This window comes from Chenopodium quinoa, unplaced genomic scaffold (assembly GCF_001683475.1).
Source record: "Chenopodium quinoa cultivar QQ74 unplaced genomic scaffold, ASM168347v1, whole genome shotgun sequence".
Classification (NCBI taxonomy): domain Eukaryota; kingdom Viridiplantae; phylum Streptophyta; class Magnoliopsida; order Caryophyllales; family Amaranthaceae; genus Chenopodium; species Chenopodium quinoa.
The window spans coordinates 4986236-4999944 of NW_018745170.1; the positions used below are offsets into that span (position 1 = coordinate 4986236).

At 33.2% G+C, this 13709-nt stretch overlaps 1 protein-coding gene across 1 annotated transcript; it reads right to left on the reverse strand.

Moving 5' to 3' along the window:
• Positions 1–4887: 4887 nt before the first annotated feature.
• LOC110710319 (sporulation protein RMD1-like) lies at positions 4888–13294 on the reverse strand. The gene is made up of 7 exons (XM_021888603.1): positions 12696–13294; positions 11243–11354; positions 9083–9242; positions 7735–7883; positions 7497–7648; positions 5437–5551; positions 4888–5323 (listed from the first exon to the last, which is right to left on the reverse strand). Exons 1-7 carry the CDS (start codon positions 13103–13105, stop codon positions 5195–5197), a joined length of 1227 nt encoding a protein of 408 aa, XP_021744295.1. The 5' UTR covers positions 13106–13294; the 3' UTR covers positions 4888–5194.
• Between the last annotated feature and the right edge of the window lie 415 nt (positions 13295–13709).

The following is a 13709-nucleotide window of genomic DNA, read 5'->3' on the forward strand; positions in this document are numbered from 1 at the left end:
AAAACGTTTGAATGATAATGTTTACTAGCATAATCATCCACTACTTTATATAAAGAAAATCATGATCAAAAAAATTCCACTACTTTATATTTATTATCTTTAAAAAATCCATTTTTATTTTTTATAATATAAGAGTATATTTAATTTACCTAGTAATAATAATATTGTTAGAAATTTCAACACGGTATTTTGGGAATATTAGACCAAACATATAAATGAGTGCCATGTGGCCACTATCTGTACATAGATGCATAAATAACGATCATATACCTTAAAATTAATTGTGTTATCAATTAATTAACATAGATCCGTACAATTATATGCTTTAAGTCGCAAATCATTTGGATATTTAAGCAAATATGATGATTATTGGCCTTCATCTCCCTTATTTTAAGTTGAATTTGATGGAATCATTAAGCTGGCCTAAGTTTGTTCAGTTATTAATTTCCGATTTAACACTAATTAACATATTGTGCTACAAGCAATACTAATTTTTTGTGAACAATTGTACGGATATCTCTTAAAGATAAGAATAATTAAGAAGTTACAATGTGCAATGAAAATTCTTAAGATAAAAAGCTACAATCGTAATGATATATACGGGCCATAATTAGATCATAGTTTATGAGTCATGCATATAGGTTCCGATAACTCTCCAACTAAGTTAGTCATCCACAAATTTTAATTAGAATAAGGCTTGTTCACTTCACCTTATCTTTTGCGGAACTGAAATTAATTTTAATGAAATGAAATTATTTTTGCTTAAATTGTAATTAATATTATGGATACGAAATGGTATAGTTGTCTCCGAGAATGATATATGAAACTGATAAACAGGCTTGGGCCACACCCGTCATGATTGTCCACTTTATACGACCAAGGAGGTTCCACCTCGAAATCATATGACAATAGAAGGAGTAACCCCTTAGCCTTCTTATAAAGTGATTAACTCTCTCTTCTTCAACCAATGTTTGACACTTACATACATGTGGTGATACTTAGGAGATCTATTTTTCAACAGAAACCTAATATCGATTAATAAAAATCTAATAAATAGAAGAAAGAGGATGTGCTCCGTCAAAGAGACAAAGAGTACAAGGAAGATTGTCAAGCTTAATTATTAGGTTTAAACAAATCGTGCAGGCTAACATTAATTAGGTTAAGCAAATTTTAAAATAAGAAACAATTGCTACTTGATGAAATCATAGAGATTCTCCATGAAATGAAAATGTTTGACAAGTTTATTTGAGCTGTCCAATAACAGTTGACCCATAAAGTGTGGATTAGGATTAACTAGCGAAGACCTAATTAGAGCTACGAGTCCAAGTCTAAAGATAGATCTCTATCCTCGTCTTCCATTAAACAAAAACAATTCCTTTTCTTTTGTGTGCACATTAATGTTGGGGCCGTAGTTTTTTATTTAAAATGTTATACATAATCCTTATAAAAAGCTAAAAATGAAGAGGTAAAAAACAAATGAAAATATAAGCGTGATTTTATTTGTCATGCATTTTTAATATAATACTAAATTATGAATGAAATTAAATGCTTATTTTTAACATTAAGGATTACGTATAGCATTACCATTATTAGTTTAGCAAGTTGTTGCTTTGTTGTAGGAAATAAGACTAACTGGTATGGAATTTAGAACAAATTTATTATTGTCTTGGTGTGATAAAGTATCCCTAAGCCAAGGAGAATATGTATTTGAATTTCTAGAAAGTATTTGTGTGTCTCTCTAAAGAAAAGCTTAGGCATAGAAAAAAAAATCAAGATCAAGAGCATAAGGTAATCAAGGCAATATTTAATATAATTAGGGTGTAACGGTCATTTAAAGAGAGTTAAGAATCTAAGAAGATTATGTTACAGTATACTATATACTTCCTTAGTTTCATATTAAATGACACATTTTATTTAGGGACGTTTGTCAATACATACTTTCTAATGCAAATATCCTTAGTTGATTACATATTAGCAAAAAAAAAAAAAAAAAAAAAAAAAAAATTGATATTTAAAAATTACATGTTGTAACGAATCTAACAAGACCCCACATGACTATATTTTTTCTCAACACGAAATCACAAAATGAAGTCAAAACAAGTTATGTGAATAGTGCACAAAGTCAAACCGTGTCATCTAATTTGAAATGAAAAAAGTAATATTTAACGATTAAAAAATAATTAAGCTTGTCAAAAAAAATAAATAAAAAATAATAATTAAGCAGAAGATACTAACTGACATTCTACAGTCACTCAATTGAGTGCGTCTAAAAGATAATTCAAGGGTAGTAATACACGTTCATCCACTCCTAGGAATACGCCATGGTACATGTTAAATAACTAACTCAACCAAAAGGTTAGTACCTCATCACACTTCTCTGTATCCAACGCTATACATTTCACTCTAAAAACTTGGGATGGATGAGATTTAAACTTGTAGCCTTCTTATTACATTAGCTCTTAATACCATGTCAAATAATCAATCCAACCAAAATTTAACTGATTCTTAAAGTTAATGGTTGATTTTTATACTCTACCACCACACGCCTTCACATGAGGTGACGAGGGTGCCTGTGGTAAATGGAGCCTTCCCTAAAAGTTTAGTAGAAGGTTGGCAATTAATAACCTTTATTATCACACCATTAGTTTAAGAATTATGATATCCTTTCGACATTATGGAGATAATTAATGTACTTATTAATTTAGGAGATATGAATTAATCATGATTTACATCTAGAATACTTAATTAGATAATACTATCTAATTGTGCAAAAGTTAATTAATGGCTATACTAGGATAAACAATTCTACTATGGATTTGCAAAAGGTATATGGCTACCTAGTCCCTAGAGTGGACCTAGCATATTCATGTTTATGGTTTTCCACCTAGATTTTTCAGACTGAATTATGAGTTGCTTGTCTATATTGTTATAAAATCAATTTATGTTATATGATTTTTAATCCTTCCAAAGAGTGTCATTTTCTTCAGGGGGATAACAAGCCATATTCTAGTGATTTTTTTCTTAATGTGGTGATTATTAAGAAGAAACCCTTTTGTATTTTGTACCGAAAGCTCTTTCGTGTTAATTTAGTTTTTAAGCTAAGCCCTTTAGAATTGGGAGGAAAATAAGAAAGTTCCTAAACACTTAACCCAAAGAACATTAGGTGAAACCTCTTTTAAAACTCATTTGTTATTCACATGTGAGTTGTTCTACATTGAAGAAAGGGGAAGGGGGAGGGGGAGGGGGAAATTAGAGATTGTCCCACTTTATATCCTATATAACCATAGGATTGTTAATATCACCCCCATCTCTAACGTGAATGAGCTGGGCCCAAAAAATTAATGCTAAAATATAATTACCGTCAAATCACGTCGTTAACGTTAAGTGAACATCCTTCTCATTCTTCTCATTTTTAGAAACTTCCCATTGAATCATTAATATGAGAACTTCTCTTCACCGTTGAATCTGAAAATTTGATGGATGTGATTAATAGGTGTAAGTAATAGCAATTTCGTAATTAATATAATCTTCCTTTTTATTCCTCCATATCAATCTATGCTATTTTCTCTCTCCTACAAGCTTTTTACGTTGATTCCTTTTTATTACTCTATATCTATCTTATCCTTCTCATTGTTCTTGTATGGGATAGCTCCTGCTGAACTATCATCACGCTCCCGACCTTACTCACGGGGTGCGCACTCATCGCTGGAAAGATATACGTAGGGGCTCACCAGCCTGTTAGAGTCGGCTCACAGGCTGACCAGTACAATTACCAGATCATATCAAAGTGAATAACCAGATAAATTATTGTTAATTATACAACGAAATTCAGTCAATTTATTGCAATTTCGTCAAAAATTATTACGTTGAAGGAAATTTGAGATGATAAATCAATAAGTAGTTCTTTGATTTTGGTTTTGAGCTTGATTTGTTTGTTTCGCGTTTAATTTATTTGAAATAACAATACTCTAGCAAAATTTGAAAGTAATCAGACTTTGAAGATACACTGTAGAAACCTTGGCATAAATTGGGGCAAATCAAAATTGCAATATTAAACTACCATATGAGAATGAATAGAAGATGTACAAGTTAAAATTAAGTACAATTAAAATGCTCAAATTGAAGCTCTCAAGCGTTCATCAATGGCGTCGAGGAGAGAGACAATAGGAATGAGGAGAGAGAAAATTTTGCCCAAAACGCAATAAGCGTGCAAGGAGTATTCTATTTTTATTTTCTTAAATTCATTAAAAAAAAACAGACGGCTATGATTTGATAAATCAACGGATAGGATTTGAGTTCTCACAATAAGTTCTTACCATAGGAGATTAGGAGTGGTCCTCACAAGAACCCATATATGCCACGTCATCATTACTAAGCAATGTGTCGCCATGTCATACGATTATTATTATTCATTAAACAAAAATTAATAATTGTTAGCATCAATGTTTGAACCCATGATCTCCGGTTAAGAAACTTCTTATTATACTTTTACACATTTCATCATTCTCATTCTTATCATTTTAAGAAATTTCTCATTATACTTACAATAATATAATAATTTCTCGAAAAGGAATACTTTGTAATTAAAAAAAATACAGTGATCAGAAAAGTACTCTCTCTAGTGTCTATATGAGTAAATGGGTCACTTTCTAGATTTAGTAATTAAAATTATTTTAAAGCTTTAATACTGTAAATTCAATTAAAAAGTACATTATTATGGTAGAAATGTGTCCCTCAACAAAATATTATGGCCTGTTGATATTACATTTGAGCAAAGTCAAGAGCATAACATTCAATATGATAATAAGTCTTAACAGAAGGATTGATTTAAACAAGCACTTAGTTAAGCAGATGGTAAATTACTTCACCGCTATGGAACGTACCATGTAGAACAGTAGAAATTACACTAGATATAAAGAATATAATCTCGAACAATCAAATTTCCTTTATGATTATCCCAATATAGCAGTGGAAAGATAGAAAATAAGCCAAAGTTTTATGGACCTAGCAGACTATGACAGTGAACTGTAGGATTTACAAACAGCTATAGGAAAATCGTTGTCTGATTAACAACCTAGCAAGCTAGCAGCAGATGTACAGTTGAGAGCAAAAATTTTATGGCATTGACCGTCTATGAAGGAAAGCCTATGCCACCACCCCGGTGAATGGATGTCGAGCAAGGGCTAGAGTGAGGTTATAGAGACTTATGAGCAATGTCATATACAGATATGAGAATTTCAGCACCAATCAATATGATGATGAGCCATTCAAGGAAATCTGACTTCCTGTTCTGCAAAATTTCCTGTAGGAATCTAATATTATGCTGTTCAAGAAAACAAATATGAAGTAATTAGTAAATAATAGCAACAGTAGTCATAAATTGCCGCCAAAAACATCGACGTATGAATTTGAAGATACAGAGGGAAACTATCTTACCTCCACAAACTTCAATTTGAAATCAAGACTGGCAAATCTCTGCGTCAACTCAAATTCATCCCGAAGATATTCCCAGATTTGAGCATATTTGGCATCTTTCCAAGCAATATCTGATCTGCAAGGCAAGAAGACAATCAGTACTTCAAAACACAGAAACAAAGAAGTAAACAAAAAACAGAAATACAGAGCTGGATATTTCAGGAACGAATTCCCTTTCAGCAGGTTGCCATTCAGTCCCAAATTGTATTAATAAACGCTATGTATGCACAGAGGCTAAAATCTAAAAGTATTTCCAGAAATGCAAAAGGCCGTCAATTGCTAAACCAAAAACAGGAAACCACATTAAGAAACTGAACATGTATCGTGTTGAGGAACAGCTAGGATATCAAGTAAGTTTCAAGTGACTTTGAACTCAACGTTTTGCAAAGTTTCCACACAGCACAGCTGTCCCAATAGTTAAAATTCTTACAAATATCCCAATAGTGTATTTGGGACTTAGAGCAAATACCATTCTTCAAATACACAGAAGGTTGGAGTTTCAGTTCCTAAATCACTTGTACAAATACATCTTCTAACCATTAGGAATGACAATCATGAAGACATGGACAATTAACCGGGATGGTTGATTCCATCTAAAAAATATTTGTAATAACTTAATTTCTCAGAAGTCAGAACATATAAACCAGTGAATGCAAAATCTAGATACTTATAGTTAAAAGGGTGAAAGGAGAGACTGAAATAACAGAAGCAACATCCTGATGAGCTATATGCCAATCATATAATCTGCTCCTCTCTCTTTTCTTCATCGTTTATTTGCAACTCAATTCAGAATAAATGCAGATTTTGTACTGTAATTGTTCGGAGTACAACAGTTTGGCATCAATAATCAAGATGGTGAAACCCCTACTATTACCATCTTTAATACTCTCTCCAGATTTAAGTCTCTCCTTATGGAGGTTTATTCTCTTCTTATCTTCAAACACAATTCTGGGTAGGTAGATGGACAGGAAGAAAGGAGAGTGGGAGAGGGCAGTACTGCAATGGAGACAAATAGTTTGGAAACGTAGTGTTCAGGATTAGATTAGAAAATAATAATTAAAAAAAAAAAGTCAAATAGTTTAAAACCTTTTGTTCAGAAATAGAACAATACCCACTTATGCTTCTTCCTTCACTGAAGTAGCTTAAACAGTTCTACCAAATTCAACAAGGATTTGGCATACACACTTGTCTGTCCATTTAAGGGAATAGCAGCACAATCAGCCATTCAGATATTATACAAATTCCACAACTAGAAATCAGAAAAACTAGAAAAATAGAGGTCAAGCTCAAGCTTAAGTGGTATGCAAGGAATTAACTCCCATCAAAGAAGCCTCACTTGAGCCCAGAGCCAATAATAACTGCTGTCCGTTTAAATGCTTTCAGCATTTCATTTGCAAATGTATGAACAAAACTAATTGTCGAGACATTTTTCAATTAACATCAGAAGTCCCTCTATAACTTCTGGTCCAGACTTATTCTACAACTTCTGTTTCATTTAATATACTTCGTACTACATAATAATTAAAGATGACTTTCATCTAACAAAAAACACATTTAAAATGCATCCTAGAAATCGAAATTGAGCCAGCAGCCATTAGACCAGCATAAATCATGTTCAATTATTAGTTGAAAGGAGACATGCAATACGCCAATACTGCATACTCCTAAAAACATTCTTGAAGCCCTTTATTATTAAAATCAAGACCGCGTCCCCATACTTACCATTATAATATTCTAATTGATCTCAAAATTATGTAGCTAAAAATTCATTCATAGCATCATCTATATTCTATATGCATATACAAGTGATAAGACAATAGTATTGATTTGATGCACATCTCCAGAGAAGTCACACATGCGACCAGCTACAATTCACCATACTCACAAGTCATACTACCAAATGTTCCATTTAGCTGCTCATTCTATCAGCATACATTCCATCAAATGAATCAACAGTCAAGTCAGAAAGAAAATAATCACACACGGAATATGAAAACTGTGGCTTAACGCATGAAAATCACCTTTCAAAAAGACCAAGCTTAAGAATCACATCTGCTAGATTAGAGTTTGCTTTCCCAACTAACTGAAAGAGCTTCTTTCTTTCCATAGTAAAAGTCCCAGTTTTTTCCATTGCACGGTTTATGTCAGTGAACTCTGCAACCATTCCATCAACCTAACAGGAGTATAAGGATTTGAGAACAGGCCTGATGAGTCAAAAACTTTCAGAATTAAAATATAACAATCAAGGATGACACAAACCTGACGGACATAGTAATCAAGCGCAATACTTTGACCAAGCACACTACCTATGGTACGAATACCATCAATATTCAAGTACTGCAGCATTATGCGATCAAGACCAGCTTGCATCCATGTACTTAGAGTTGGTTTTTCTCTTACTTCATATTCTAGATAGTAAAAGGAAAATGAGTCAGCAAGCCAATATTGCTCCCCACACCACTGTAACAAACCATAAATAAGTATATGTGATTAATTTATTTCACGGTAACCATTAACCATGGTTTTTTTAAAATATTTTTAACCTTTAAATGAAACAAGTCTAAAACTCATTTACTGCTAGTCTAGTCATGTTTTATCATCCTTTTTTAAGCAAAACTTGTTTAATGCATAAACCCCATTTGAGCTAAGCATGTACTAGTTTCATTTTCTGGAAATGTGGTTAGGTAGGCTGTGCAAGTGATTTATGGATATTTGGGTAAACAAGATCATATTCATCCATAGTATACCTGTGTAAAAAAAGTGAAATAAAAAAAAAAAGAACAAGAAAGCAGTATTTTCTATAAGTCAGAATTGCTAATTTAATTTTTTTTAAAATTATTTGAAAGATTTTTGGTAATTTCATTTTCAAAATAAAATGAACCATCGGCTTTTATTTACAATAAAACTCAATAAGTTAATTAGTTATTAAAAAAAATACATAACCATGGAGTGCACTAGGTACAAACTCATCACACGCATTTCAATCAAACAATAGATATAACTCTAGTTTCTCTGTTCTCAATCTCTTTTTTTTCCCCTACACTTCCTTCCCTGTCTTTTATTATAAATCAGCATGCCTCAAGTCTTCTCTCTACAGAAGCTACGATGGTGTTTAACTCTCTAATCAATCAAAAGCTCTAAGTTTTAGTCCCAATTTCTACTAAAACAATAATATATTATTAAAGGAGATATAAGTTCAAATTAGTCACATTAATGGCCAATACGGGCTACCCAAGTCAAATAAATTTGTAATAAGTTCAAATTAGGGTCAATGAGTTAAAATAAGTTCAGATATATGCTTTGAAAAAATCTAAACCAATATTACTTGGGAGTTGGGATCGTTGATTGTTTACGGGACAAAATATCCCTATGGTATTTACCTTCAGCAAACAAGAAGGTTTAACTAATTATCAAGAAATTTTACGCGCACACAAACATATACATGTAAAAAAAAATGTTGGCCAAAGTAATGCATCAAAGGGTTCTGAACATATGCATACTAGGGCAAAAACTGTGCTATCAACAGTGGATAAAAATAAAAGTGCACAACTATAACAAAATACAGTCCAAAAACTCAAAAGATCAAATTTAAGTTAGTGATACTAACCATCCTTTCTCATTTCAGGAAGCAAGCCAGAGGCATGTCTTTCCACAATTTTCAAGTAGCCGTCAACTTCGTGATCACGAACATTGAACAAGACAATTGAGCCATACTGGAAAACCACCATGTAGCCACAATCACTTCCACTTAAGGTAGCACCCACACCCTAGAATACAGAGCATATGAATTAATATGTTTCACCTCACAACATCCAAACTAGAATATGAAGTATGAACAGTTGGGTAACATATCAAAACAAAGACATTCATATAGCTAGCCAGCTAGGTAATTATTCACCAATTGAGCACGGATGGCACAGTTACCCGTACAGAATATGTAATTAAGAAAATTAATGGCTCCTGTCTGTGAGTTTGTACTTCTAAAAGACCAAGAAAGGTACTTGTTTATGACATAATTAGTTCAACAATTTTACCTGCTTCAAGAGTTTTAATTGCAAGAGTAAATAATTCACTGTTTTTGAAATCTTAGCAGATAATGGACTCAATTGAAATAGCTCAATAAATGTCAGCACTTACTTTAATACAAATAGTATTTACTAATATAGAGAAAATTTGGGTAAAATCCTAAGGGATCTCCCAGGGAAACTTTGAAATAAAAAGAGAGCTTTATGGCAGGGTATATAAGAAGCACGCATTCAAGACCCACTATGGTCCATCAACTATCTCTTAGGCCCCTTAATCCTATATGAGGAATCAGATAATTATAATAAGGAATTACCTTCTGTAAAAGTTTACTAGGTTAGGCAAGTAGACATGAAATTTCAAATAAATTGAGTTAGAACATTTATAACATATCTCTAGAGTGGTAAGTGGCTTTCACAAATTCCTAAATAGCTCAAGTTGTCATGGCATAGGATGCACAAGATTTTCAATTACCTTAGTTTACTCTAGATAAATTCCTTAAAGATGCAACAAGTTGACTTCTACACTACTCAAATACTTTGGCCAAATATATATGGGGGGGAATATGTTATTGCGTAATTGTTGTTGGATTAGTCTGAAAAACCCAGAGACAAGAACTGGGACCGCTTCCGTTTGTGAAGCTACATTATTAACACTACCTCCATTTTATGTTTTGTTCTACTCACTTTGCATTTATGGTTGTTTTCTTTTTTTTCCTACTCACTTTACTTTATTCCATTTTTGGCATATGATCTCTACCATCTTACCCCTCTTACACCAAAACAAATACAAATTTTCACTCTCTCCTACTTTATCTTACACCCAGCCACAAGAAATTAATTTCCACAGCCAAATCAATTTCTTGAGCCAATATATGCTCATCAGAAACATAAACAGGGTATAAAGAAGCAGAGGGTGTAAATGAGGAAAAATTACAAGTCCAAAAGTTTAGAATGCCCAGAAACAGAAAATACTTCACTATAATGTTACTCTCAACCCCACTGCATAGATAAGTTTATAACATCATACCAACCCAGCAGGTCAGGATCCCAGCAGGTACCATCAGCAATGCAGCATTATTATCTCAAGCCAAGGTGAACCATGCCATTCACAAATACAAATAACGTATGGATAGTGCTGTGCGCTCAAGTCCTTCGGTGTTTAGTTCTCTGATTTCTAGCATGAGGTATGGGATTTAAGTGGGTAAAAACCATACCATGTGTTTTTATAAAATAGCTTTAAACCAATTCCCCAAACCCATAACATAAGGTCTATGGGGTTTAGAAACTATTAGGGGTGGTGGCATTGGACCATTACATACATCTAGGTAATAAATCAAGGGTATACTGTTCATTCTTGAGCAATAACAAACAAATGGTGTTATAGATTAAAACCCAACTTCATAACACATGGCTTCATACTTAATTCCAAACCCAAGCCACTCTACTAACCAAACGCCCCCTCACTCCTTCCAGTTGATTTTCTAAACATACAAAATATCCCACAAGATCCATATTCAAGCACAGAATCAAGAATACAAATACAAATCACATACCAAAATGATTGGTGATGAATAATTCCTAAAACCATAAGCACTATAAAAGAGGAACTCATTTTACTAGAGAGACCTAAACTTCTACCATTTTAAATATGCAAGCAGAATTTGAGTGTAGGACAGGGAGAGACATTAGTCTCACTGAAACAATGAAACAAACAAAATGCACTATAACAAAATTAAACTCACATTTGGTTCAGGCTTAAGGTTTCCAAACTTCAAAACAACATAGTTAGTCATCCTTGATGAAGGCGGGATGAAATTATGCTTGTTCAGTTCCACCAAGCTCTTCAAGTCCACACTACAAGGAAGAAAAAAAGCACCAAATTTCAACTGAAGATCAAGCAACTAGCATTAATTTAAAAACCCCAAAAAACGATCAGGCAGTAAGATAAAAGAATGAATGAAATAAATTATATACGAGCCCAAACAGTTGTAAACAAGTTCAAATTGATATCTATTCATCTCAAACCTCGACAAAGTCCAAGAAAACACCAAATATAGCAATATTAATAACAGCAATATGCCAATATCCAGTGCCAGTTTAGACACGTTGTGAAGATTCAAAAAGAAAAACTTAAACCAACAACTCCCTAACCTTTTTTTGTTGCACTTTCTGTTTATATCGATTTCTTTTTTAAGGTTAACGCTTCTACTTTTTTTCTATCTTCACTCTCTTACTTATATTTCACTAACCCAATTTTTCTCACTCTTTGTCGTACATTTCTTACACAAACCCTCTTTGGTTTTTGTTGCTACAATAAACAACAACAAATATAACATTAAAAATAAAATAAACCAAAAAGACTTTGTCCCTAGCTAATAAACTACATTTGATTGGAAGTCATTATTAAAGACAATTCTTATTAAATTCCACAGCTACTCGGTAAACTGTACCATTTACAATATGAAATTTATACCTCCACTATGCCAATATATTATTCTTTTGAACATTTTTTCTTAGGACATCATTGCCATCCTAAATAAGAATCTCAAACTCAACATTCTAGGTTTGAAAGTAGTCTATTGTTAAGATGGTCCCAATTAGAAATGTCATCTATCATTTGGTTACAGAGGAGGTTTAACTTCCGAGAAATGAAACATCGCTCCTACCCCTGGTATCTTGGAAAGGAAGTTCCAATTTCCTCGCCATGTCCACATTTACAATTAAATTATAAATAACGTAAGGAAATGCACTTAACAATCATGTAAAGACTGTAAGAGTTTTAGACTCAAAGAATCACATAGAATCAAATGATCAATCTAAGAAAGAACAATCTACAAACCACTCTACTCATACTGGCAACAATTCTTACAACCAATTTCCTCGCCATGTCCACATTTCCAATAATTGAATTATCAAATGCACTTAACAATCATGTAAGAGTTTCAGACTCAGAGAATTACAATGAATCAAAAGAATAATCAAAGATAGAATAATCTACAAATCACTATAACTCATTCTGGCAGCAATCAAAAGCAAATTGAATTATACCAATCAAACAAAGATTTTAACATCATCTATCTTACTCCCAAGAGTTTTGCAGAAAAATTACTATACCCCAAATTATTGACATTGAAACAAAATCAAATTATACAAGATAATGAAGAAATCTAACATTGAAATAGATGAAAAATTAACCTGGTAGAGAAGAAAAAGGCGCGAACAGGAATAGCAGGGCGAGTATCAACATCACCATTATCATCAGTATCATCGAAAGAAACAGCATCACCAACCTCAGAACACGAAATTGGCTCATTCCACTCAAATTTATTGGTATCCAAAGGCGAAACAGAGGAGTAACAGCGAAAATCCCAGCAAAATAGGAGTAAAGAGGAAGAGGGTTTTGGGGGAATTAGGGTTTTGGAGGGAGAGAAATTCGAAGGAGGAGAGAGAAAGAGAGACAAGGAAGAGAAGGTTGTGAGAGTGCGAGTAGAAGAGGAGGAGGCAGCGGCGAAGATGGCGGAAGGAGAGGGTTTAGGAGGAGAGAGAAAGATGGATTTGAGGTGGGTGTCGAGGGAGCGAGTTGCAGGTCGCCATAGTTTCTCCATTGATGAAGAAGAAGAGGAAGAAGGAATGGAGGAGAGAGAAAGAGAGAGAATTCTGGTGGTGATAATGGTTGCGAGTGACGGAGTGAGTGTACTGGCATGCGCCGTAGGGGTGTTCACGGTCCACCTAAAACCAAAACGCACCACATGAAACCTAAACCGCGCAGTAAAATACAATTTGGCGCGATATGGTGCAGTTTGCGGTTTAATTGCAAACCTAATTATTCATTCAAGGATCATTTTTTTAATATATCTAGTACTCCCTCTATTCAATTCGCATTTGTGCGGTTTTCAATGAACATCTCTGACCATGAATTTTTTGGGTATATATAAGTGAAAATTATTAAAAGTTGATATTTGGAAAATTTATAATGAGGGAAATTTAATAAGATTACACATGCTAATTTATTTCTATTGTATAAGTCATAAACTGTGATCAAAGTTAAGGTATTTTATTTTGACCACATGAATGGTAATTGGTAAGTGAGTCGAACTTTCAGATATGAGGGTAGTATATGCGTACATACGGCCTACTAGGAGTCGGCAAGTGGATGGATTGGCGTGTAATAAACATCAATCAAGTCGTAACCATATTCTAAAGCTTTTG

What these genes read in the sequence shown, in the direction of transcription:
- LOC110710319 (XM_021888603.1), bottom strand. Translation starts at nt 13,105, where the DNA reads ATGGAGAAACTATGGCGACCTGCAACTCGCTCCCTCGACACCCACCTC. An exon ending in ACCTTAAGCCTGAACCAAAT is followed by an intron (nt 9,243 to 11,242) that starts GTGAGTTTAATT and finishes TCTGTATTCTAG; the next exon opens with GGTGTGGGTGCTACCTTAAG. An exon ending in AAGCTTGGTCTTTTTGAAAG is followed by an intron (nt 5,552 to 7,496) that starts GTGATTTTCATG and finishes CTTGCCTTGCAG; the next exon opens with ATCAGATATTGCTTGGAAAG.